Source organism: Mycteria americana, chromosome 1 (assembly GCF_035582795.1).
Source record: "Mycteria americana isolate JAX WOST 10 ecotype Jacksonville Zoo and Gardens chromosome 1, USCA_MyAme_1.0, whole genome shotgun sequence".
Classification (NCBI taxonomy): Eukaryota; Metazoa; Chordata; class Aves; order Ciconiiformes; family Ciconiidae; genus Mycteria; species Mycteria americana.
Window position 1 is genome coordinate 203,520,555 of NC_134365.1, and position 25,662 is coordinate 203,546,216.

At 38.5% G+C, this 25,662-nt stretch overlaps 1 protein-coding gene across 1 annotated transcript in view; it reads left to right on the forward strand.

The window, feature by feature from the left end:
- Window positions 1-269: 269 nt before the first annotated feature.
- The window catches only part of RDX (radixin), a 41,730-nt gene continuing 16,337 nt past the window's right edge, over window positions 270-25,662 (forward strand). The window contains exons 1-4 of the mRNA XM_075490964.1: window positions 270-522; window positions 8,147-8,213; window positions 18,717-18,800; window positions 23,804-23,899. Coding sequence (XP_075347079.1) covers window positions 8,202-8,213; window positions 18,717-18,800; window positions 23,804-23,899 — 192 coding nt within the window. The 5' untranslated portion in view covers window positions 270-522; window positions 8,147-8,201. The remainder of the gene's footprint in view (window positions 523-8,146; window positions 8,214-18,716; window positions 18,801-23,803; window positions 23,900-25,662) is intronic.

Sequence of the window (25,662 nt, forward strand, 5' to 3'; positions counted from 1 at the left end):
CAACGGGACCCCCGGCCGCCGCCACCGCCCCCTCACGGCCGCAGCACCGCCGCCTACACCACGGCCGCGCACGGCGCCTTCCGCGCCTTCCGCGCCTGCGGACCGCCCGCGCGCCGCCAGCCCCCACGCCCCTCCGCCGGCACCGGCACTACGGGCAGCGGCTTCGCGCCGCCTGACGCGCATGCCCGGCCGCGCTGCGCATGCCCAGTGTGGGCGCAGGAGCAACATCTGATAGGGGGGAAAATCTGAACGGCGGCGGCCGCCGCCATATTGCGGAGCTGTCAGCGGCGGCCGCGCTTGGCGCCTCGTCCCCGGCAGCGCCGCGAGCAGCACGGGGCGGCCCCGCAGCTCCTCCTGCCCCGCTGCGAGCGGGGAGCTGCGCGGCGGGGGGGGACGGGGGACACCGCCCTGCCCTGCGAGGAGCGGAGAGCGCCGCGCCCGGCGCCCTACCCCGGGGTCTCGCCTCCGCCCGACGCCGCGGAGCGCCCACCCCGCTCGCGGGGGAGCGGAGCCCCAGGTGAGGTGGGGGCGCAGGGTCCGGCCGCGCCGCCGCCCAGGCCGCGCTGGCCCCGCGGGGCGCTGAGGCGAGGGGAGCGCGGGCGGCTGTCAGCGGGCGCGGGGGCGGGGTCTCCCCTGCCGCGGCGCCCCGGAGAGCAGCGCGGGGGCGGCAGGCGGCGGCCGAGGGGGCCCGCTCCCCCGCCGCGCTGGCGGCAGCCCGAGGCGGGAGCCCGCCCGCAGCCCTCGGGGGGCGGGGGAGGGCACCGGCGCGCAGCGGGGCGACTTGTTGCGGCGGCGACGCGGCGCTGCAACGCGCTGCTCGCGTCCGGAGCGCAGCGCCCGCCGCTGCCGGGGAGGGGGCCTCTCGCCGAGCCCGCCGCCGCTGAGGGGGCGGCGGGCGGGCGCTTTGTTGGGGAAGCCCCGGGAGCGCGCCCTCGGCGTGCCCGTGCCGCGCAGCCCCCTCTGCATTATTCATGTCCCCCAGCGTCGCGGCTCTTGAGGTTACCGTAGACATGTGGCAGTCGGGTCGGCCAGCTGACTGTGGCGGTGTGGAAGAATAATAAGGAATTACTTCATAAACAAGTTCTGCGAAGCATCTGTTGCTGTCTATTGTTTTCAACAAATGCACATTTTTAGAGTCCTTAAATACTGACCGACGTAATGGGCACAGCGGCCCTGAATGAGCCTTTGTGCATTGTTTTTTTTGAATGGATTAATGTTTTGTACAAGTCGTGGGCATTTGTAATTAACCTTGCCGCTTAAAGTCTAGCGCAGATAAGGGGGTTTAGTTTCAACTTTGTAGAATTCGTTTCTCTTTTGTCAGTTTTCTTAATTCGAACGTGAAAAAAATAACTCTTTGGACTCCATGCCAACACAACTAATCACATCAGTTGTAAGGTGCTATTAAGCTGTCTTTTCCCGTCTATGTAACACCCTAGACAAGTATTTCATGTTCCTCTTTCTGGTACAGGCTTTTAAAAAGATTCTGTTTTTTTAACTGAGTTATGGGAGTTGCAGTTCTGAGTTTTAATTAATTCTTTGTGACTGGTTTGTGTCAGGCCTCAGACGTGTCCCTGCATCTTACTGTTTTGTTTTCATCAGAGATGCTTGTCATCGTGTTTATGTCACAGAAATGTTTTGAGGATGCATCTGCCTGCACAGCACTTCACGCATTCAGAGGACCGTAGAAGTACCATTGTTGCTGTCAGCTCTTATACGGCGCCTTGGCACAATGCTGCTGGGCAATGTGTGTTGCGAGGGAAGATGTGGAGTTGGTATACAGTAACATTATGGCTACTGTGATGAGGTAGTTTTGTGATCATTAAAGATAAGAGACAAGTAGTAACTTTACTGAATTATAAAACTTGCCTCTATTGATCCATTGATTTAGCATAAGAGGGCCTGTGAGAAAAATAAACTGCAAGTCAGTGCAATGTTCCCAGATAAGCAGCCTCCCAGCAAATGGCAATTGCAAGGCAGTGGCATATTTCCAAGCTTTGTGCCGAAGTGACACAGCTCTTCCATCAGGTTGGGAGACTAGAGAGCAAAAGTACAACAAACAGCTTCAGAAAACACACAGAAAATGACATGGTGTGACATGTCAGGAGCTGTCCAGAGAGTTCTCCTTGCATGTTGACTGAAAGAAACAGTGTAAAAGTGTTTGTAGAGACGACAAAAAGAGTTCTGGTCTGACTATTTCTGCAATTGTGGTAGAGAGCATCGCAGGGCTTGATGATAGAGCTGCAGGAAAAAAGTTGGTTCACAGAAAATTAGGTAAAGCCATAAAGAGAGTGAGAATATGGATCCATCTACAAGACGCAAAATTAGGGGGTAAGAAGGGTAGAGGTTATGATATTAGAAGGCAGTTCCTGGTAAAGAAGGTTACTTTAGCCACTGCCATGATAGGTATACAGCCTTTCTTCTTCAACAGTCTTGCTCAGCTTTTTGAGAAGGGGTACTTCTGTTGGCAGAGGTGAAGAGGGAAGTTGTTTAAGGTATTACTTCTTTCTATTGGATGTGTTAAATACATCAAAGCTGTCCTATCGCTTTGTGTTGTGTTAGGAGTCTGTGGGAGTAGAGGAAAGGGAGGATTTTCAAGTCTGTAAATGTAAACAAAGCTTTATACAAACTTCTGAAGAAAGTCCTGATTGTTGAAAGATACTGATGCATTAAAGCAGCACTCGGTGTATCTTGCATGCTCAGCGAGTTTACTCCAGAGCTGAAGGGGCCTAGGTAAACTCTTTCCTTTCAACATTGAAGGGCTGTATCTGTGGGCTAACTTTACCAATAGGCTGATTCTTAGCTGTGCTTTGAATTTAAAACCTTTTTCTCCTTTCTCCTGTAGGCATTTATTAATTGCTCTGTGAAATGAAACCTTCAACCTTGTAGTGCAAGGAAAAACAAATATTACATTGGCCCAAAAAGAGAGTTAATAGTCTTTACACTAGAACATTTCGATTTAAGAACTCTAGCTAGTGTATATGGAGACTGATGCGAGCGGCCAGTTCATGTTCATAAGTTTCCTTTATTTTATGGAACTAGTTCCAAGAGACTTAACAGCATTATTCAGAAAATATCATACCTGGTTTTGAACTGGGATATACCCAGAATTTCGGTTATGTTGTAATTCTTTGCTAACTGTATTTTTAGGTAAAGGTTTATTTCACCTTGAAACAACAGAGTACCTGCATCAGTCACACTTATTAATTTCCATTTTTGCTTGTATATCAGATGAGTTATTTCAAATAGTGCAGTTGTGGGTACTTTGAAGCTAAAATTTGAAGTAAGGTTACTAAACTCAATAAATATAAACTGTACATAAATTGTATAGCACATCTATAGCATACCAGTTTATTAACTGGTAAAACTGCAAGTATTGCACAAATATTCTTTGGCTGGTCTGTGTTGCTTTTTGTTTAACTACTGTGTTGGCAACTGCCAAGTTTTCATTTGTACTTCTGAAGTTCTCAGGAACTCCAGTTTGGAAGAAACCCTTTACTCCTCAAAATATATTTAACTATAAATATGTTTAATGCATAACAATTGTACTGGTTATATTGAAGTTATTTTTCAGAGAGACAGCAAGCCTACCTCAAGTATTTTGAGGAAGGAAGGACTAGGGCAAAAGGTGGCTTTAAGAAGATAAAGATGCAGTACTAAAAAACCAGTTGGTATGTAATACTCTGCATGTGATATCTAGCACTGGTCAAATCTCAATTATTATGTGTTAGTTATAGAATTCAGCTCTTTATTTTTCTTTTTTTTTTCCTTTTTTTTGTGAGACAGATGGCTTGTTTCGGTTCCCCCCTTGGTTTGCTTGCATTGCAGACAATTGTGTAGACGACCTCTCGGTCTGTCTGAAAAAGATGTATGCAGAAGTAAAGTCTGTGGCGAATGAACTCCTTTATTGGACTGCAGCAAGTGTGTCATTAGGGAGCTGTGAGTGTAAAAGATGATTGCCCTGCAGGCATTCACAGGCTGCTTTGGAGTAGAGGCGTTTTTGTAGAAAGCTGAGACCAGTTAGTCAGGTACAGTGGCCTGTAAGTTGCCTATTGCTGCCTCCCCAAAGATCTAAAACTTCTAAGTATCACAAAAAATGGAATGGTGTAAGACTTTGAAATGAAAAAGTACATTAAGTTTAAATAAGTTCCTGTAAATAAGAGTTAGTTGTATCGCTGTGGCTAAAGCTCTGTGGTTGCTGCCATCTGTATGTAGGAAAACAGATGATGAACCTCTTGCTAGAGCTTAGGAGGCACGCTGCTGAAGAGTGCTTCTGAGAGAAGGTCCCAAGCTGTGAGACAGGGGTCCTGCTTTTGAGGGCTGGTTCTCCACCAGCCAGGCATCCTGCTCAAGCCTTCTGCCTCATATCCCATCCTCACCTGACCCCAGACCCATGGCTGTGTGTATGAATGTTTCTTTTGAAAGCAGCTGCTGCATAAATTATTTGACAGAATTTTGGCATCAAGCATTTTATGCACCATCATTTTCTGAAGAAAGCTTTCTTTGTCATCTTTCAACAATTGCTTTATTTGTTGGCTTCTGTGGCATAACTGGAAACATGGATGATACTGATTTAAAAATCCTAACTGCCTTGTAGTGAAATGAATTGAAATCACAGTTCTTCGTTTCAAGAGAATTCTTGAAGTTCTGGATGATTTTTTTGTTTGTGATGTGGAGCCTGCTGATATTTTGGTGATTTGGTCCAGAGTCCAGATTACCGCGTACGCTGTGAAGGCTCGGGGGCTGGAGTGTTGTAGCAGTAGGAACTCTGCAAAGTCACAACCCTGCTAATCCTGACTTGGAAGAGGCACCTTTGGGAATTGAAATGCCGAAGTGATGAGCCTTTATGTCTAGTAGGTCACAAGCTGGCTTCAGAATGCAAGAAGCAACAGGGATGTCATTCCCAATCTCACTTGGCTGGTTTTTTTTTTTCTCCTCTATTTGCAATGCCATTTCACATAAGTGTTAAGATAAAAGTAAGCATAAGTAATTAATTGTTTCAAAGATAAAACTGATATAGTTGCATCTACTAAATATAAATTTATTTGAAATGCGTAAGTAGCAGAACTGAACTCCCACTCCAGTAGTAATAGTGGAGATGCACAATATTTTGCCTGGCAGTGATTTTTTGTTTCTTCTGGCTAAATATTTTCCTTATTTGTTTTGTTTTTAATGTTAGCTGGTGCCAATAATTGGGAAAGATAGGGTGATATTTTTCTATTCAGTGCTTATTTTATTTCAGTTTTTGCACAATTTTAAGATCTGTGAACTTCTTGATTTTTATATGGCCTTATAATATGGCACAAGGGCTTTATGATCTGAAATAGAAACAAGTTCAGCGTAGTTGGCTCTAAATTTATTAAATTTTTCTCTTTTTTTAAAGAAATTGTAGATTTTTTTTTTTACTATAGTAAAAGATATTACAGCAGACATGTCAACAAAAAATACCTGGGCTGCTATTTGTTTTGCACAGATTTTTTTTCTGTTGCTTGTGTACTGTGATAATTTATCAGGCCCACGAGATCTGTGGGGCTGACAGTGAGACTTCATTTTTATTGAGTTTTGCACAAGAGGATTCTTACTTTTAGCTGATAGCTTTGTTTTATTGTGTGCAAACAATAAATGTTAATTCTGTAAACTCATTTAAATTACATGTCTACCAATTGTGATTTGACGACATAGAATTATCCTATAAAACTTTGTAGTCATGTTTTGAATTTAAAAACTACATTAAGGTTTTAAACTATGTTTTCAAATAAGTAATTTAGGGTTGGTTGACAGTAGTTTAACAAAATGTTTGGGTAAAACCCAAAGCAAAAAGTTGGGACTTATTTATGGAAGAATTTGCAATGATAAAATGTATGAGGGTATGACAGTCATTTTAGAAAGTGACAGACATGGTCTCTTGTAGAAGGACCTCAGAAAGTAATCAGTTGATAACACAGATCTTGGCCTTGTGCCATATGCTCTCATTTGTCTCCTGGAGACTGGATTTATCAGCCATCTTGCCATACCCCTTCTTTTCAATGCTAGTATAACTATAGGCACATAAAAATAGTTGTGCTACTTTCTATTCCTTTTAGTACTGTTGAGTTGGCACGCTTATAAAATGGTGGATGAGAATCTAATTTAGCTTTTGCATCGTTAATTAACTGAGTTTAACTCTAGGGCTTCAATCTGCCTTCAGTTTTGCAAGCAATGAGCCTTTACTATCAAGAAGGTGAACACAGGGATTACTACAGTTTGGAATCGTGCTTACTGTTAGCAGATATTAGAGCCAAGCTTGTTTTGCTTTTTACTACTTTTCTGAATTTTTCTGAGGAGTACATTAGGGAAAGGAGGGGAAAAGAGGGGGAAATCTCTTCTGTGAACTGGAAATGTGCTACTGAATTTTATCAAAAGCCAGTGCTGTAAGGACCCAAACAAACCCTCCCCCCCCCCCCCCCCCAAAAAAAAAAAAAAAAAAGCTTTTTTGGTTTAAAAGAAGGGGAGGGGGGGAATTGTGGAAAAGTGTATTCATATTTTTCAAGAATATATTGAACGATATCTTAGAATAGTAAAGTAGTCTTACTGATACTGTCTGATACTTTAGGATATCTTCTGTAATTAAAAAAATAATCTATTGGAATGTAATTGTCTTTATGCTAGACAAATGTAGTATTATACCTTCATAGTTGTGCTACATTAATTATGTTGTAATGAATATAACTGAAAGATACTGTTTTAATTTTTCAGGCTGATTTTTCATTAAACAAAATTTGCTCCATATCTGCATTATACCATTAGATCTCTCTGTAATCTTTAGTTTTAACATTAATTTTTCTTTACCAGCCAACAACGGTGAGGCTTCTTAAATTCTGTTTTCATCTTTTGTCTCTTTTTTTCCATTCCCACTTTTCAAACATATCTCTACAGATTAGAAAAAGAAATAAAAATGAAATGCTAGTGCACCTTAGGTTGCTGTGCAAATGTTTCTAATATTTACTGATTTTTTTTTATTGCCAAGAAGCAAGGAAAAAGAACTTCTTTTGTAAATATTAGAACAATACTTTATATTTGCATTTTTCTTTGTGAATGAGAAATAATTTATACAAAAGTTTGCTTTTTTGATAAATGAATTACTCTAAACATTTTGTTTTTATCTTTTTTTTTTTTTTAAGCACTTCTGAAAATTTTATTCATCTGATGCAGTCATGGAGTTGTTATACTGGAATCTTGGATTATTCGGAGTAGTTTGTCGCTTTACTTTTTCTTAGTATAACTGTAATTCCACTTAATGTTATTTTTGAAGGCAATGCCACCTTTGGTACTCTTTGCAGACCAGCAGCAGGACTGATTCATGGAAGTTGTTACTTTAGAACTGTGCAAGAAGGTGACTAGATGCTTATTCTTTCTGAGTTAGAATAAATTAAAAAGGAAGCAGGATGCTATCTACCAATAACATTGCAAGCATATTTTTTTCAAGGCATAAAAACTTTTTTGGAACAGAACACAATAGTGAATACTTTCATTACCACGTAGACATAACTTACAGCCTTTCTGCTTAAAAAAAAAAAGTTCTGTTATTTTAAGCAGAACAGATTTTCTTCCTTTTTTTACTGTGATGGTGTACTTGCATTTTTCTTCATTTGGGAAAAATGACTGTGTCATTCCTTCACCGAGAGAAACGGATGCTTTTATAGACATGAAATACAATTTTGATGCTTTAAAATTAGGTTAGGTTTTTTCTTTGTTTTCATGATGTTTCGAGTTTGACTAGAATTGACAGATTAAATCGCAACTTTGGAGTTCCTTGTACAAATTTTACTTCTTGCAAATAATGTTAAAGGCTTTTAATACTAGAAGATTTCTGATATCAAAAATTTTAAAAAGAATTTGTAGCACTTGGGCAACTGCTGTCTCTTTATTCTAACATTAATGGATTATTATTCTACAAAAACTAGAAAGAAGGTTACTACTTAGAGACCTGTAGATTCTGGTACTGACTAAGTCAGTTGCTTTTTATTCATGGTATCTACTGAAAAATGTATTTTATACATGTAGAGCACTTGTTTACTTGCTTTGGAATTTGTACTATTTGCTGTGATCTAAATGAACTCTGTTATGATTAATTTAAAAACAACCCTTTTAATTGTGTTTTTGACAGAAGGGGACAGAGTTTGTAGAAGACTTAAGTGGACAAGAGACTAAAGAAAACAAGAAAAATGCCGAAACCAGTAAGTAGCTGTTCTCATCTTACTTTAGATGAGCTTACTCATCTAAAATCTAACAGTGTTTTCACATTTGAGTGGTGATCTTATAACAGCTCTAGTTGTTTTGACTCTGCCCTTTCTAGCTTTCATAAGATCTGATCATGTACAATTGAGGTTGAGATAGTTTAATACCAACATGTGAAAAAAGATCGAGAAAGCTCAGTGTTGCAAGTTGCATGGAGCACACTTGGAGATGGGGGCAGTACTTATAAACCACAATAAACTTGGAGCCCATTTGGCTGGCAGGAGGAATGACTTTTCAGGGATTGTTGATTTTGAGATGGGATGACATACAGTGGTTAATGGAGGCATAATTTGAGCCTGACTCAACATCTATGAGAATCAGTGGAAGGATTTGCTGCAGGATTTGGCAGGGGAAGACAGAACATGTGTAAAGTGTCTGTGACAGCAAACAGCACTGTTAGGTGGTAGTTTTACCATGGTAGAGGGTATAACCTAGAAGGTAGGTCTTGAAGGGAGGAAATAAGCAATGTCTGTGGTCTCCTATTTATCTCGCTTCAGCTGAGATAAGGGTTCATCCCCTTTCTATCCGCTGGGGAAAAAAAAAATCTCCAACTTTTGTTTTGATAATAGTTCTAGAATTCTTTGAGAACATAATTACTCAGCAGCTTGATTCTTTTGCTGTAATATTGATTGCTTAGGATTTCATCTGCCATCTGTTAAATGACTTCTGGTTGTCTCTTCCCCTTGTATTCAGAGAGCAAAGCATTCAGAAAGGGAACCGAATTGTCAGGGGAGATTATTTCTGTTAAACTCAATGGGTTTATGTAGTAGCCTTCAGGCTTTCTTTGTTTACTGATGTTTCAGTGAGGTAGTAGATTAGGAGCAGGGCAGATCTATTACTAAGAATAGATATGTCTGTGTGCATGTGTGTACACATATACTTACCTATACATAGATGTATAAAAGGTTTTTGGTATTAATCAGAAATTACCAGTGTAAATAGTCTGTATTGCACACCAGTATTTGGAACTGGTACAGCTTAGCGAATAATGTGAGCATGGGACTCGCATTAGAAGTTCTGTTCTGAGCTTTGCTGTTGGTCTACTGACCAACTGGCTGTGCCATATTGTTTCTCTAATTTCTTCTTTTCGCCCCTGTGGATTGGGAGCAATATCGTAGCACTTTCTGAAGTTGGAAGTAGTTATTTGTATCCTGCCCTCTTCTTACAGAAAGCTGCACTATTAAGGGCAGGAAAATGAATTAGCAGCATGCTGTTTTCTGACCTTTTTGAGTCCTGGCTATGATAATTGAGTAGTGCCTTTGATAGAGCTTCTCAACTGGAAAACTGTATTTTAAGAATAAGGCAAAAAGTCACTGTGAGGCCATGTGGTTCCTGAGGCCCCCCCTTCATGCAGCCACAGAGCAATGAAGTCACAGAAGTGATGACTAGAAAAAGAGACAGGCTGAGTGAGGTTACTTCTTTTTAAATTCTGGGATTGGAACCATGGAATTTAGGCAGGCAGGGTTCCCTCTATTTAAGGACCGGAGAAAATAATAGGAAATACAGTTTTAGGGTTTTTCACAAGAAAAGCAATATCCTTAGAACTGAGATTGCAGAGGTGTGGGAAGCGCTCACAATCCACCCTAGGAATGGAATTAGCTACCAGATCACAGGAAAGAAGCTGGATTCATGCCAAAGATGAGATAATTTTTTTTCCTTTTATGAGTGGCTTTATATAAAGAGTTCTCCTATGCTGGGATGTTCTCTTATGTCTCCTGACGATGTAGGCACGTGTGAGATCTTACAAGGAAGCCGAGTGAAAGGAGCCATTAAGAAATTAAATTAAATTGGTTATATCTCTCAAAATGTCATATGGATTTCTTCCTGTAAACTACAGGTTGCTGTAATTATAATTGGTAATCAGTGAATGAAGAAGTAGCACACATGCCAAAGATAAAGTAATTTTCCCTATAAAAATCCCCTCCCCCCCCTTTGGAGACTGTAAGAGCCTAGTCATTGGCTGTGTTTAATGAATCCGACATTGTTCTCTGAAGAGTCTTGCTGTTCTGCTAGGGTTTGATAGTACTGGACTGTAGAAGGTCTCTTGCTCTGGACATTCACTGTAGCTCTTACCAGTTGTCTTTAAAGACAATCCACAATAACTAAATGTACTTCTAGTCCGGAAACTATTTGTGCTTCAACTCCTTGTTCTTTATTTTTGACAGCTGTTGTAATAAGACTGTCAGTGTTCTGTAGTTTTATTATTGGAGGTCTTTTAACCTGAAAACTAATGAAATAATCATGGTTAAGAATTAAGAAAACTCAGTTAACATAACTGGTGAGAATTTTGACAGTGTTATTTTATAGCTCTCTTCTCTGTATTACTGTGACACATTTAGGTATATCTATTTTTTCCTAGATTCTGCTGTAATGATCCAATTGATAGTTTTCAGAAAATCTGGTTGTCTGTGCAGTATAAGTAAATTCTCTCCACTTTTTTGGAATGAAATTTTTTTTGCTGTGCATAACAAATAATTAAGCTATAGATTGGTTTAAATTAAATCACTAAACACTAAATCACAGAAAAACCAATGGAATAGATTTTGGTTTCACTTTTTTGCTTTCAAGTTGAAAAGTTATGTATTATTCCAGACAAAATTAAATAAATGAAGACCAGTAAAGGGTCTTGGCATAGTTGAATTTTAAAGCAAAGATCTTTCATTTTTCCCGGAAGTCTCAGTCTGAAATAAGGTTCATGCCACTGTGAATGATCATCTTATACATGGTAGTAAAAGGTCATTGTTCTTATGTATTTGTGATTTTCTCTCTTAGAGGCTACTAGGTTAAATAGCTTGAGTGAAAAGGCTGTTTTGGAAGGGTAAAAGTGACTTTAATATATTGTCCTGAGGTATTAAGGTAATATGTGTCTGAAAAATATGCATTATTGAGTCATTTTCTTGTTTGATTGCTTTGGTAGAAAAATCTGTTTGTTCACTTTGGCTCTGTTTGTAACAAAGTGGCTTTCCATTCTTTCAAGCAGTTCACTCAGCATCTCCTCTACTTTTAAAACAAAATAGTTCTGAGACTTAATATTCTCAGTTCATGCTCAGCAGTGCAAAATTAAGTTTCATTTAGCTTCTGTTGTGATCCATCTAAAAAAAATTGGTGACTTCTTTGTTTAATTAGGTCTTTGCTGCTGTAATCAAAATTGGAGCTGTTAATAGGGCTGTTTTCAGTGTGCTTAGTTCTCTGCTTACTGAAGAATAGAATATTTGTTGAATCTTATTTTCAGTGCGTTCTTCTTAAAAGAACAGGTACAAAATGTTTCTCAGCTGTATGCCATTCTCTGAGATCTTCACCAAAAATAGAAACATAGAAACTAAAATTAGACATCATTAGTTACATAACTGTTAATCATTTCATAGGCTAAGAAGATTAGGTTTAATTGACTGAAATATTAGTTGCATTTATAGGGTGTAAGAGGAGTTAAAATTATCACCTGTTTTGATGGTAGTTTGGAGCATTTTTGTACAAGACTGCAAGGCGTGAAAGAGAAAGTATTACGCTGGGTAGTAACAGGGGTAGATGTCAAAGATTAAAAAAGAATTCTTTTTTTAGACTTCTTCAACATTTTATGATACTGTGTATTCAGGAGGAGTAGATACCAGCTTCTGGAATAATATGGATGTTTAAAATTTGAATTAATATTTACAAGACCAAGTTAATTTCGGTAAAGTGGTTGAAGTAGTGTGTAAATTATTTTTTGGCTAGAGTGTTGTTGTTTTACAGGAAAATCTTTGAGATGTGTAGTGCAGTATTTGAATTACGGTTTGAATATATGATTTATTTCTGCAGCGTAAGTAGATAACTGATGTCAATTTGGAGGACTGCTTTCTTTTGATGTGTCTATTAGTAAAATCTATTTGCCATTATTCTGCAGCTTTCTGTTCCTAATGCTGTTTAATCCTTTTTACCTTATCTTCTTCATTAATTTTTCTCTTGCATCTCTTCCTATGTCTGCTTTGAGGTTGATGTGGAGAGTGTGCTGTGTATATTTGTACAGTGTGTAAAGCAGTGGGACCAGTATACTACTACTCCTTAACACAAATAATTTAATATACAAACTTGATATAGTAATCGGCTGAACTAGTGTGAAGGAACTCTTGGAAGAAACTTTCTTTGCTATATGCAGTTTTTTTATTTAAAGAATTGGACTGGTTTCTGTGGCTCTTACACGTGACTAGTTCATATTGCATTTATGAAAACAAAGCAAAACCACTGGAAACCTCTTTCATGTAACTTTAAATGGCTTTCTTACTAAATAGTGGTACCTACTTGGTTTTGGGCTTCCTTGTGAAAGCTGAAGTGCCACAACTAATATCTGCAAACAATGGCTGAAGTACAGTAATAGGAAGTATTCGACTATTAAGCTAACAGTTTTTGTGCATATTTTATGGAGTGTATCTATGTTTGAGGAGAGGTCCAAAGGTTAATGTGGTGACTGTAATATCCCATTAAATTGTGGAGGGTTGAAGTTAGATACTACAAGGAAGTGTGAAAACATTTTTTTCAAGTCCTTAAAGCAGTGAAAGAATGCAACAAAAATACAATTCCCATATGAAATGCATGCTTTTAATATATGCACATGGATGTTTATTGTTCCAGGTATGTTCATTGACTGTACTCTTTATTGGTTTGGATAAATTCTTTCATAGATAAATTGGTTTAGATTGTTTTTTATAAATACTATTTTGTAAGCTTTGGCAAATGTCCTCATAACTCATTAGCAATATTTGTTATCAAAATATCAGTTGCTCCCTTCACAAAGAATAATCAACATGTATGTATGTATGTATTCTTCCCTTTCCCTTGATTATGTTTAATCATTCTGAAGCAAGTCAATGTCTTCACTATGAGAGTGGTGAAGCACTGGAACAGGTTGCCCAGAGAAGTCATGGATGCCCCATCCCTGGCAGTGTTCAAGGCCAGGTTGGATGGGGCTTTGAGCAACCTGGTCTAGTGGAAGGTGCCCTGACCATGGCAGGGAGGTTGGAACTAGATGATCCTTAAGGTGCCTTCCAACCCAAACCATTCCAAACTATGAAGTCTGGTAAAATACAGATAAACTCAGAGTGCTAGTTCTGATGGCAAGGACCTGGAGAAGCTTGAGAAATGGGCTCATGTGAACCTCATGAGGTTCAACAAGGCCAAGTGCAAGGTCCTGCACCTGGGTCAGGGCAACCCCTGGTATCAATTCAGGCTGGGGGATGAAGGGATTGAGAGCAGCCCTGTGGAGAAGGATTTGGGGGTACTGGTGGATGAAAAGCTGGACATGAGCTGGCAACACACACTTGCAGTCCAGAAGTCCAACTGTATCCTGGGCTGCATCAGAAGAAGCGTGGCCAGCAGGTCGAGGGAGGTGATTCTGCCCCTCTCCTCTGTTCTGGTGAGACCCAACCTGGAGCACTGCATCCAGCTCTGGAGCCCTCAGCACAAGAAGGACATGGAGCTGTTGGAGCAGGTCCAGAGGAGGGCCACAAATACGATCAGAGGGACGGAACACCTTTCCCATGAAGAAAAGCTGAGAGAGTTGGGGTTGTTCAGCCTGGAGAAGAGGAGGCTCCGGGGACACCTTATTGTGGCCTTTCAGTACTTAAAGGGGGCTTATAAGAAAGATGGGGACAGACTTTTTAGCAGGGCCTGTTGTGATAGGACAAGGGGTAATGGTTTTAAACTAAAAGAGGGTAGATTTAGGTTAGATAGAGGGAAGAAATGTTTTACGATGAGGGTGGTGAAACACTGGAACAGGTTGCCCAGAGAGGTGGTAGATGCCCCATCCCTGGAAACATTCAAGGTCAGGTTGGATGGGGCTCTGAGCAACCTCATCTAGTTGAAGATGTCCCTGCTCATTGCAGGGGGGTTGGACTAAATGACCTCTAAAGGTCCTTTTCAACCCAAACTATTCTATGATTCTATAAGGTGAAGAAGATAACTGTCACAATGCAAGGGTTTAAAGCATTATTATTTGGGAAAAGTTTATTACAAATAGATTAAAAAAAATACATAATGTACCCAGATATGGGACAAAGCAGTTTTGTCAGAAATAAACAAAAACTATACTTGTTGTAGCAATTTTTTCCAAATGTTTGGTGATCCTTTTGTGGTGAAAGGTTTCTGTCCCTGACCACTTGTTTATATTGTTCAGTATAGGCAAATGAGCCAAGCTAAATAGTCATTTTAAAAGCTGTGAGGTAGGTATTGGTATTTTAAACAGAGATTTGGTGCTCTAAAACAGAGCCTTACAGTAGCATTTTCCTAAATGTCCAGCAGACATTTTTTCTATGCTATGCTAAACTTCACTGGGTTCTTTATTCTCTCTTACAGCAGCTTTGTTTATAAAATGCACTCTTATAGGTAGTTAGCGGAAGAAAACTTTGTGCTAAGGCATTTTCTTCCTCTTAGAATTTTTTAAAAAATTAAAATAACTCGTTAACCTGCCCTTTTATCTTTTCCATTATGGCCTTTTAAATACAGCCTGTGGTTGTCTAGATGCTTGGCTTATGTAATTTAACGTATAGTTGCATAAAGGCAATATATTCAGGATGAAATTCTGCCAGAAAGAGGCAAACCCTAAGGGTGTACACATTTTGCCTATGGGTTGTGGGGTTTTTTTAAATGCCACCTTCTTCCCAGCAAAGAGTGCACTTCTTGTCCTAGCTTTACTGGACAAACATCAGTATAGTCATATATCTAAAGCGGGAGCTGAGAAGTTGTCTTATATCCTCTGCATTAAAACTGTATATAGCTCCATGGGTTGGGTGTTGGAAGCATTGGAGTTTTTTGGTTGTTTGGGTTTTGGTGGTTTGGTGTTTTTTGTTTACTGTGTATGTTACAGTGGCCTAAGTCAGTGATTTCTGGTGCTGGATGTAAGAGGGCTGGTCTAGGAGTGGTGTATTGCTGGATGTCAATTCTGTCTGTCATCGCGGAGCTGCCGTTCAGGTATGACGTTGCCTGATCTGTGGAGGGCGAGGGGAGGATCTCTCACCACACGGACCTTGCCAGAGGATTCACAAAGTCTAAGTTACCCAGTTACTAAGCCTACAGTAGCATTTTTAAGTGTTTCCCGGGCATGTTCACCATGATACTTTAGTATTTAATATTTGCATAGAGATCTCTAGGTCAGTACTAAGTGATAGAAATTGTTAAATTGTGGCACTGCAGATAATGTTTGCATATAGCCACTTTTTCACCTTAAAAAAAGTATGTTTGCTCAGGCATACCCCTATGAATTGCAGAACCACCTAGAGAGTTTCTTGATTAGTTTACCAGATTAGGATCCTTAGAAGGCATCTACTCAGAGTTCAGTCAAAATTACATATGAATATACCAAATGAGACTTGTTGCAGCTCCTACCCTGAGCCCGTGCACAGTAGAACGGGATTTGTCTCACGACTGAGCAGCTGAAGTAAGTGGCTAAGTCTTGCCTAGTGCTTTGTCATAGTTCCTGAAGTTTGAAGGAAGATGTGTAATCCTGGTGAGAGCAAGATTGAAAAGCAGGCATTAAATGGGTCTTGTGGTATGAGTAGTAGTAGCCTTCCAACACTTGCTACAGGAAACGTTCATACATTTCTCTTGTCACCATTGCAAGAGCTCCTTCCTGTTTCTATATTCATGTGGTAAAGTTGGTTCAGAGTAATTATGTTCAGATTAGTGTTTGTCTTCATGATTTGTGGTTCGGATAATTTCCCCCTGTCACCAATGTCACATTAGGAGTGTTGGTTCAAAGTAGCTGGATACCCAACAGCAGATTACATGAGTGACAGTCCATTGCTGAATTTGCTGGGCCTTCTTTCTCTGCCTGCGTTTTCTCAATTGCCTTCCTTATTTATAATGTGGAAACTTCCCCTGTGACTGTTCTTAATGTAGTTGGGTAGCTTTATTTTTCAGACAATGGAACTGACACTAGAGGTTTGATTTTGTTGAGAGCGTGCTGTGTGATCGAGGTTTGGGCTTCTGGGCTCAATCTCAGGTTTTGTCAAAAGTAACTTTCTTATTTTCCATGCCCAGAAATAACTGAAGCTATGAAACAATGTTATAAGGTTGTAAAAGCTCAGTATTTGTATGCCAAAAATCTAAGTCAGTCCAAATGTCTTCAGAAGGAAAATTATCAAGTGTAGTGTTACCTTTGTAAGTCTCTTCTTAAATAACTCATATCATAAAAGGATAATAATGCTATCATTTAATTTGCGACTTTCTTAGGAGAACTGAAAGTGTAAATATTAATTAGCAGCTGGGTGATCTGTTAATCAGAAGTTCAAAGAAAAACAAAATTGCTGAAGACTTAAGCAGTTACTGTAATGCGTATAAGTGACCAGGTACTCCTAATGCGTATTTGTATCCATCACAGATGTAGCAGCTGTGTACTCTTATAGCACTCTGCTTTTATTTGAGGCAGTAACATCCAGAAGCGAACAGAATCTACAGGCTGTGTTGAAAGCGTCTGCATTACATTAATTATTTTACTGTTTGAGTATTTTAGTTCTTGTGAGGGATATAGGCTTTCAGGCAGTAACTCGTGCATTTGTAGAAGATGACATTTGTTACAAGGATATTTATGTAAGAAGTTTCTGCTGCAACTCTAAAAAGTCTGCTGCAATTAGTTGAACTTGCTGCGCTTTGTAGATCTTCTGTGACATTTCTTGTTTTGGCAATGCTGCTGTTACATAACAGAGTGTTTTGGCATTTAATAAAGTTACATTTTAGCCTTATCCCTTGTAACTTGCTGACTTGTAGCTGCCTTAAAGCAAGCTTCGTTTTTAAAATTGAAAAACTGCTTAAAAAAATTAACTTCTTGTAATTAAGAGGCAACCCCCCACACTTAAACCAGTGCAACTGGCAGTGAGTTAGACCTACCATTTAAAATGGGTTGTTCTGTTAGAGAATAAGCAATTTTTTTTCTCTCAAAATGGACAGAGTGAGAGAATCTACAGAAAACACCTCTTTTCCCTTCTCGTGACACACAGCCTCAATTTTTTTTTTCAATAAAAGTTTACTATCTTTTACTCCAAAGCCTTCAACTCTTGTTCTTTATCACTGTTTGCACACAAAAAAAGTTTGCTAACCTCCTGCTATCTTCCTTGTTTGTAGGTCTATAACCTAGAGGTCCTCAGACTCCCGCTACTCTTGTCTTGTGTATCCAGCTCATGCCCAAAGTTGTTTACCTTGACACTAAAGAAAGGAGTGAACAAGCTTAATCTGTTGCACGGGGACTAACTTCTATCCAGTTTTCTTTTTTGCACCTTAGATCTCCCTTCTGTGTTCTGTCTTGCAGAGACTTTTCCAGACTCTCACTTCTCAAAGTATTCCACCTGGTGGCAAAATTAGGGAAATAGTTAATGGAAATGGTTTACACAGGCGTAGATCAAGTAGCGTAAGAACCTGTAATACAAGTCCTAATTTATTCCTGTTCCATGTTTTATAGTAGAGAGAAATTAGAATGTATCTGTGTGCCTTAAATAAGTTTCATGTTTCTGGTTTTTGCATTTATAGCAAAGTAGATTTGACCTTTAACACTTTATATTCATATTCACTAAAGATGAATACAATGTGATATACCCTGGCAGTAGGAATGGAGGACCATTTTAACAGTGAGAAGACAGTACTGTTGCATTTAGTACTTTGTTCTATTTCATGAAAATTCTCACTTCTGTGTGTACCAGTTGAAGAGAAATTGGAACAGGCTGTTGTACTTCCAAGTCAGGTAGGCGTCCAGATATCTCCTGGAATATTTGACTGCTTGTTTTAGAACAAATAAAAACAGCGACTGTCAGGAGTCGTCTGGAGAATGGTCCTCCGTTTCAGGAGAAAGAAGTTCATTGAATAGAGATGGTTTTTCAGTCTTGTAGTAAGGGAATTGAATGGGCTCAGTGTTAAGGGGAGCTAACTTCTGTAGTTCCTCCTTCCACTGATGAAAAATCTGCTATTAGTCTGTCCTGAGGTCTACAGGCTCTAGTTCTATATACTTTAAGACTGGTGAACCTCCTAATTTTAGAAATGACAGGGCAGGAGGCTGCTTGTCTTTTAATACTTGGCAATATAAGTACCTTAAAATGATAATGTATATGACTAGGAACTTTTTCTTTTGCACACATTTGGGAAGCCCACTGAAAGATAGTGCCCAATAGCTGAATGTCCCAGTGTTCTTTGAGTGCTCAGTAGTCACGTCAGCTATCCTATTAAATTGATTTTGAACTTTGTTCCCTGGTTTGACCTTCAAACCTAGTGTTAAATATTATCCTGAATATGCTTTTTTACTAAATAAAAGATGAGATTTTTTGCAGATTCAAATTTTCCTTTTTTATATCTGCTGTGTTCTGTGTGTATACAAGACCATTAAAATTGTTGAATTTACTTACCATATATTGTTTCTTACAGGCTAATCACAGTGTATAGAAGCATTACATTGTTACAGTATGATTTAAATATTTCTTTATTTTCTGTAGATCAATGTCAGAGTAACCACAATGGATGCAGAGTTGGAATTTGCCATCCAGCCCAATACAACAGGCAAGCAGCTCTTTGATCAGGTAACTTATATGTGTCTCTGTGTATGTATGTGTACAGACACAAAACTATTGTGGGTATTAAGGCACAGTTTGAGAAAGCAGAAGTGTTCTCATGTATAGATTGTTTTTCCTTATATTATCTAAGCTATGCTCTCAATTAGTTTGAACTTCCTCAGTACTTCTCATGGAATGTATTAAATTCTAAGACAGCTCTGTGTAAATAGGTTAACAGTGAGGCTTCAGTTGAACTGTATAGAATTGCTTTGAAACTAATGGTACTTTTTTATGTCTAATCACATTATAGTTGCAACTATAGAAATTTATATAGCCTTCACTATTTAATAATGAATGTAACAATAAAAGTTCATTAAGGAAAGCTAACATCTTTTTTTTTTTTTTCTCCCACGAATGGAAGCTGTAGATACTTTTTCACTTCCCGAATGTTAGAAAAATAATGTTGTCCTATGACCCAGTTTGAAATTTAAGTTTAAAAAAAAAAAAAAGGACTAAGTGGAAAAGTGAAAATGAAGGCTTTAATGTGCTTATGGATTGCAAACCTATCAGTACTACACATTCTTACTTGATAGTGTGTCTGTTGTACACCAGTCACATGGGCTAAATGAATTATTTCTTAAAAAGGGTTGTTCTCGCATTCATTTCATGTGATGTTAGCCATCAGAATCTTGAAACAATTTTTTGATCTAGGTTGTGGAGTGTTCTAGAAAATGTTAAGAATAGAAGCTTGTCAATGTGTCATTTCGTTTTTCCTCAAGAAACCAATAAATACATTATATTATCTAGATGCAAGATGTATGCATTTAGTTAAAAATGCAGAAATATTTGAGATTACTCTTCAAAACCAGTTTAACTATAGCAACAATTATGTCTAGTAGAACTGTTGTTTCTGTCCACTATAGATGCTTAAAGTATGTAATGATGGATATTAAGAGAAAGTAACACATTGAAAGAGTTCTTTAAGAACTCTTAAACTTAATTGACCTTTAAGAGCCGATTAAATGTCTTAGTATATAAGTTGAAAGGAGGAGAATGTTTATTGTTTTGTAACACTGAGCTTTTTCTTTTAGAGGAACGAAATTTCATTTGCAATTTTTGTTTGAAATGACCATTTGACTCTTAACACTTCTACCCCCTGCCCCTTTCTCTAACATCAGTAGCAGTATATCTTCAGCCTCTACATAGGAATAGAGTTTGTGACTCTTAGAAAGACTTCTTGAAGAAAGGCGCTGTCCTGCTTTTTGTCTAACCAACACCACCATCAAATAAAAAGTATGGTATTCTGTGGCACAGAAGCCTCAAGCTGTTACTTGTCTTTTGCCTACCTTTGCTATCTTCTGCCATGCAGTATTGGGTGGGGTGACATTCTGCTGTGTAACGTCTTGTGGCCAGGTAATCAGGTTCATCCAAATTGGGGCATTCACAAACAGGGAACAAAGATACAGCTCTGAATTCTTTTTCATGTGCTCTTCAACTTTGTTCCTCAATTCACTGTGTGGCTTTTGACATCTCACCAGCTCTTACAGTCAACTTCTGGAAGTTTAAATTGAAAAATTGTTAGGTCAAGCAAAATCAACCAGCATAGTTGTGTGTAAGGAGAGAAGCATTTTCAGCCTGATCTTAAATTCATAGGTGAGTTCCACAGAATAACATCAAGAGCTGAACTGTATTGCAAAACCAGCATGAAATTTTCAGACAAAAGTTATACTGTTTCTCTATAGGAAGATAATTGAATAGCACTTTTATTGAGAGGATTGGCCTTCAAGGTTTATGCAGAAATGGTGGACGTGACAGTAGACTTGTTGGTTATTGCTTGCAGAAAACCTCTCCATGAATTTAGCTGTTGTCTAGTGCTCCTCTACATTTTTTGGGGAACAACTTGTCCTTTTTTTCAGTCAGTGGTTCTTTTAAGCTTTGAATTGGTGTTTTCTGGAGTTGTTGATTTGTTTCCCATTCCATGTGTGTGTTTTCATCATCTTCATCTGCTAGCAGACAAGAATTCAGCATTTGACATCTGTGGCTTTCTCTTTTCTCTTCCATTGTGAAACTCAGTATAGTTCTTATTTATTGCACAAACCCATTTTTTAAAAATTACTTGTATTTCAGAAGGTGTCTTAACATATTTATCGTTAGTCCTTTTGTCTATCCTGTCAGTTGTCAGAATGGGCAAGAGGGGATCTGTCCTCCTTTAGTCAACCAATTTAGCATCTGTAACTTTCCTAGGAGAGGAAGAACCCTGTGGGGGGGTATGTTTCCACACACTGGTGGTAATGGTGGGGGTTGCTTTGTTTTGTTGTTTCAATAAGGTGTTAGCACTGAGCATCAGTACCTCTGGTTTACTGTAGTTGCTATTCAGAAAGAATGGGAAGGTTGCCTCCTTTATTTCAAGTTATACCCCACTGACCTTTCCAGATCTCTCAGAAGTCTTCCTTACGATCTTTCAGAAGCTGACTCAATGAAATTCTTGTTAGGTTGTCTTTATGTGTATGTTTTGATTTGCCAAAACATATCTATTGCTCTGGTTGCTTTTTGTCTCCAAGAAGTTTTTATTGCCTATTAATAGTCAAGTTGTAGGATGTGATGGTGGATAAATCTGTTTTACAGATGCGATGAAGACTTGCCTGGAGCCACTTAATGAATCTTCTGAGCCAGAATCAAACTCCTAAGTTTCTCATTCTGTACTTATTTTTCATATCATGCTACTGCAGTGCTTAAGTGCTCATATTATTTTGGTACAAAGTTCCAGAACAATTTTTTTCTCTTCCCTTTGAGCTGAGAGGCAGTGATAGACGATGCTCTTTCCTTATTTGTGGAGTCTGAAGTAAAACAGGCTAATGTGTAAGCTTTTTTTAGTGTTGATTTGCAAGCATGTGTAACTCTGCATTGCAGTAGGCAAGTTGTCTATAGTTAATGTGCAATGTGCATCTCAGTTGAAGGGCTGTAGTTAGCAGGTGAGAGCAAAATGTTTTGATGTGAGCATAAGCACTTGTCTCCTTATGCCTTATGGGCAGAGCTGTTGAGCATCTGCAGTTCTTACTGACTTTGCAGCTCAGAGCGCTGATCAGGTACAAAGGCTCAACTTGGACAGCTGCAAAGTAAAGAGCATTCTTGGAGTCATCTGCTAAAGCCATAAGTAGTTTGATCAGCATCATGTAGGAGATCTGTGCCAAAAGAAGCAGCAGGTCTGAAATTTCTGTGTTGCGACACCAAATTTAATGTTACTCAGGACCATACTAGTAACGTAAACTTGTTCTTAACATTTCTTATGTTCTAAAGTAAATGATGTAGGAATTCTAGAGAAAACAACTGGTCACTTAAAGGAATCAGGTTGGATCCATGAACATTGTCCATTCTGTGCTTTGGAGCTTGAAGGTGAAAGGGTAGAGGAGGAAAAAAGGTGCACTTGAATGATTGTTAAGTAGTAATAATAAATATGCAAGGCATCAGAAATAAGTTTGCACAGCTATCCCATGACATTTTCTAATTTTCAAAATCTTAATTTTGCAACCCGATAGTACTACTTTAAAATGGAGGAGGATCTATGTGTAAAATTCTATTTACTTCACATGCATCTGAATGCTTCCATAAAACAGCCTTCAGTAAACCAGCTTGCCAGCATGGTCCAACCTGAGAACATACGTAAGTACTGCCATACTGGATCTTTTGGAGCCAGAGTTTACAGTTACTTAATAATCTTTGCTGGACCTTTCTGATTAATTGCTTATTTGAATCCACATGTACTTTTACTATGCAAAAGACTTGTAAGATAGTTCCACAGTTTCATTATACCGTGTAGTAAAAGTGCTTCTTTTTGTTTGCTTTGAACCTGCTATCTAATGATTTCTGTTGATTCTCTTAATTCTTACATTATGAGAAATAATGAATAATCATTTTCTATTTTCCTTCTACATGCCATGCAAGTTTTATAGACCTATATCATAATTTTCCTTTCCTCGTTTCTCTGTCAGTAGCCTTAGTTCTTGTCTTAGCTATGCAGAAAATGTTCCATGTCACTGACATTCTTTTCAATGTTTCTGAAACATTTCCAGTGCTGCAGCATCCTTTTTTAAGTTGATGTGGGCAGTCCAGATGTAGTATTAGAGATTTGGGAATACCATAGATGTGTATAGTAATATAACAGCTTTGTTACGCTTTTCCTTTACAATGAGAACTTTGTTCGCATAATTAAAATGGTTGTCTTTTATGTGCAGTATTTTGTTTTTATTAAATATCATCTTTTATTGATGTTAATCTTCCTTTTACTGTTTACTCACAGATCTTTATGGAAGGTTTTCTACAGCAGATCTTGCCACATCAGCTTCATCCTTTTTTTGCAGCTTACATACGAAGTCCTGGGGGACTTCCCTAGTGGTTACACTACAAGTCTGTTGTGAAAACAGTTTGGTTTTTTTTTTTCTTTCTTTTTAACTAGTATATCCATAAAAAGACCTTCCCTTTATTCAAGGACAATTTTGTTTCTTTAGTGGCCTTTGGTGATTTTCTTACAGGAAATTCATGTATGGTTTATCAGCTAGATCATCCTTATCCCTTTTATCATTAACTCTTAGAAGATCTCAGAAATATTTGAGGGAGGTGATTCATCCTTGTTACCTCATACTTCTCCACAAGTATTATTCTTCATTATAGTTTCACCAGTTGTCTTCTGTTGAAGTGGACTTACTTGTCTGTAGGTCTGCAGATCACTTCCCAGATGTGCTTTCAAATATCAGGGTCCTGTTTGCTACCTTGTATTCCTCAGGTGCTGAGTTTGATGTACACAGTAAGCTGCACACTCCAGTTGGTAGTTTGGCAACATGGTGTTTGAGTTTATTTAGAACTCTGAGGTGAATGCTTCCCTGAACCTGATGTTTTGCTACTATTTTCTTTTTTTTTGTTCTTTTAAAACTTGATTACATTTCAGTTTGAGATGGTTTCTGTAGCTTAATTACTGTTAAAAAAAAAAATCCTGTTGTAGTGATTACTGATGATTATGGATCATTTATCTTTAGGTGGTGAAAACTGTTGGTCTTCGTGAAGTCTGGTTTTTTGGGCTACAGTATGTGGACAGCAAAGGCTACTCAACTTGGCTGAAGCTAAATAAAAAGGTAACAATTCCCTAATATTTAGGCAAGTGTACAGTTTGAAATACACTTTTATAAGGCTTGCTGCTTTAATGTTTGTAGGTGAGATATAGCTGGCTTCAAATTCAGTTGAAAAGTTGCTTTTCATTTGCTTTAAATTACAAGATGCAGTGTTAAGTTTGGTTAGTTATAAAAGAATATGCAAAGCTGCATCAGCATTTAATTTGAGGAGGTACTGTTTCCTGTATTTCCAGTACCATGGTGATGCAGGCATTAGGAAAACTTTAATTCATATGATTGTCCTGTTTTCATGTAGCAAAATATAATAGAATAAATGTTTTACACTTGGGGGGGTGGGTGTGAAGTATTTGAGCTTCAGGAATTTGCATGTATACAGCTATAGATCTTTAAACAAGACACCAATAATGGGCTCCTAAACTTCTGTTGAGGTATCTAGTAGGTAGATTGTAGGGTAATTTTTGTTTTGTTTTTCCCCAGCAGCACTGAACACCTTGTGTCTCCCAGCTATTGGGAACCAGGTCATTTTACTTTAAATTCTATTTATGAATTTGAATGGTCACCTTTTATTTTAATATTGGCTGTCAGGTTATTAATGGTACTGTTTAGAATAAAGAGATTTTTTGAGTTCAACTTAATCAAGAACACCTTTTTTTATCTTCAGTATTAGGAGGTAAATTTGGAGGTTTTTAGGAGCAAGTCCCACTGTCTGCATTTACATAATCTTTCCTTCTCCTCTGTGGTAAATCCAGTGAGTTAAAGCTGCTAACCACCAAAGTGGTCTCCTAGAATTTCATATGCCTCTTGTTTCATACGCAATAAATGTTGTAGTGCTATAAATATTTTGTTAGCCCTAATGGCTTGCCTCCAGTGGTTGGAGATTACAGGATTTGGTGCATCGTTTGTGAAAAATACAAAGACGTTGCTCTATGAAAGTCTTTAGCAAGTTAAGTTGCTGGTGCAGTTCAGGATCAGCAAGGGTGTGCTAATTTCTTTAACTTTGACTAAGGCAGTTATAGATTTTTTTTTTTTTAAAGCTTGTAACATTTGATTCTTAAATGCATCATCATAAACTGGCTCTGACTTGTAAAATTTGTAAGTTACTATTTAAATATTTGCGGTAAATACAGATAAGATCTGATAAATCACATAATAGATGTGCAAATAAGGTTTTATTATGGCAAGAGCACAACTAATCGTTCACTGGTGAGATTAAAGTGAAATACTGTGTATGTAAATCAGAAGCAGATGGACAATAATGAAAAGCGAGCAAAACTTTTAAAATTGACATCTGAAATGCTGAATATAGTACTCATGCTACCTTACATATGTGATTAAATGGTTGCATTATATTTACAGTTTTTGATACTTCCTACAAGTCAAGCAAACATGCATCATTTCATGTGTAGTGAAGAAGTTCTAGAGGGACTACTAGTGCACATAAAATTAAATGTGTAATGAAGTGCTTGAGGAATGGGGATGTATGAGACTTATTTTATTAGGAATGTACCTTTTAACAATCACTGTATTATTTGATGTTAAAATTAGTTTAATTTTGAATGTTTTTGCTTTAGTCATAATCAGTGCTGAAACCTGAGCCCAAATGAAATGGAAAATTCTACATAAAAATGAGTTTTTTATTGAAATTTGAAGTAGACACTTACTTAAAACTTCAGATGACCATGTCTGATCTCTTGACAGAAATCATGACTATAAGGCATATCCGTTCTAGAAAAAGAATATGATTAATGGAGTTATGTTTTTTGCAC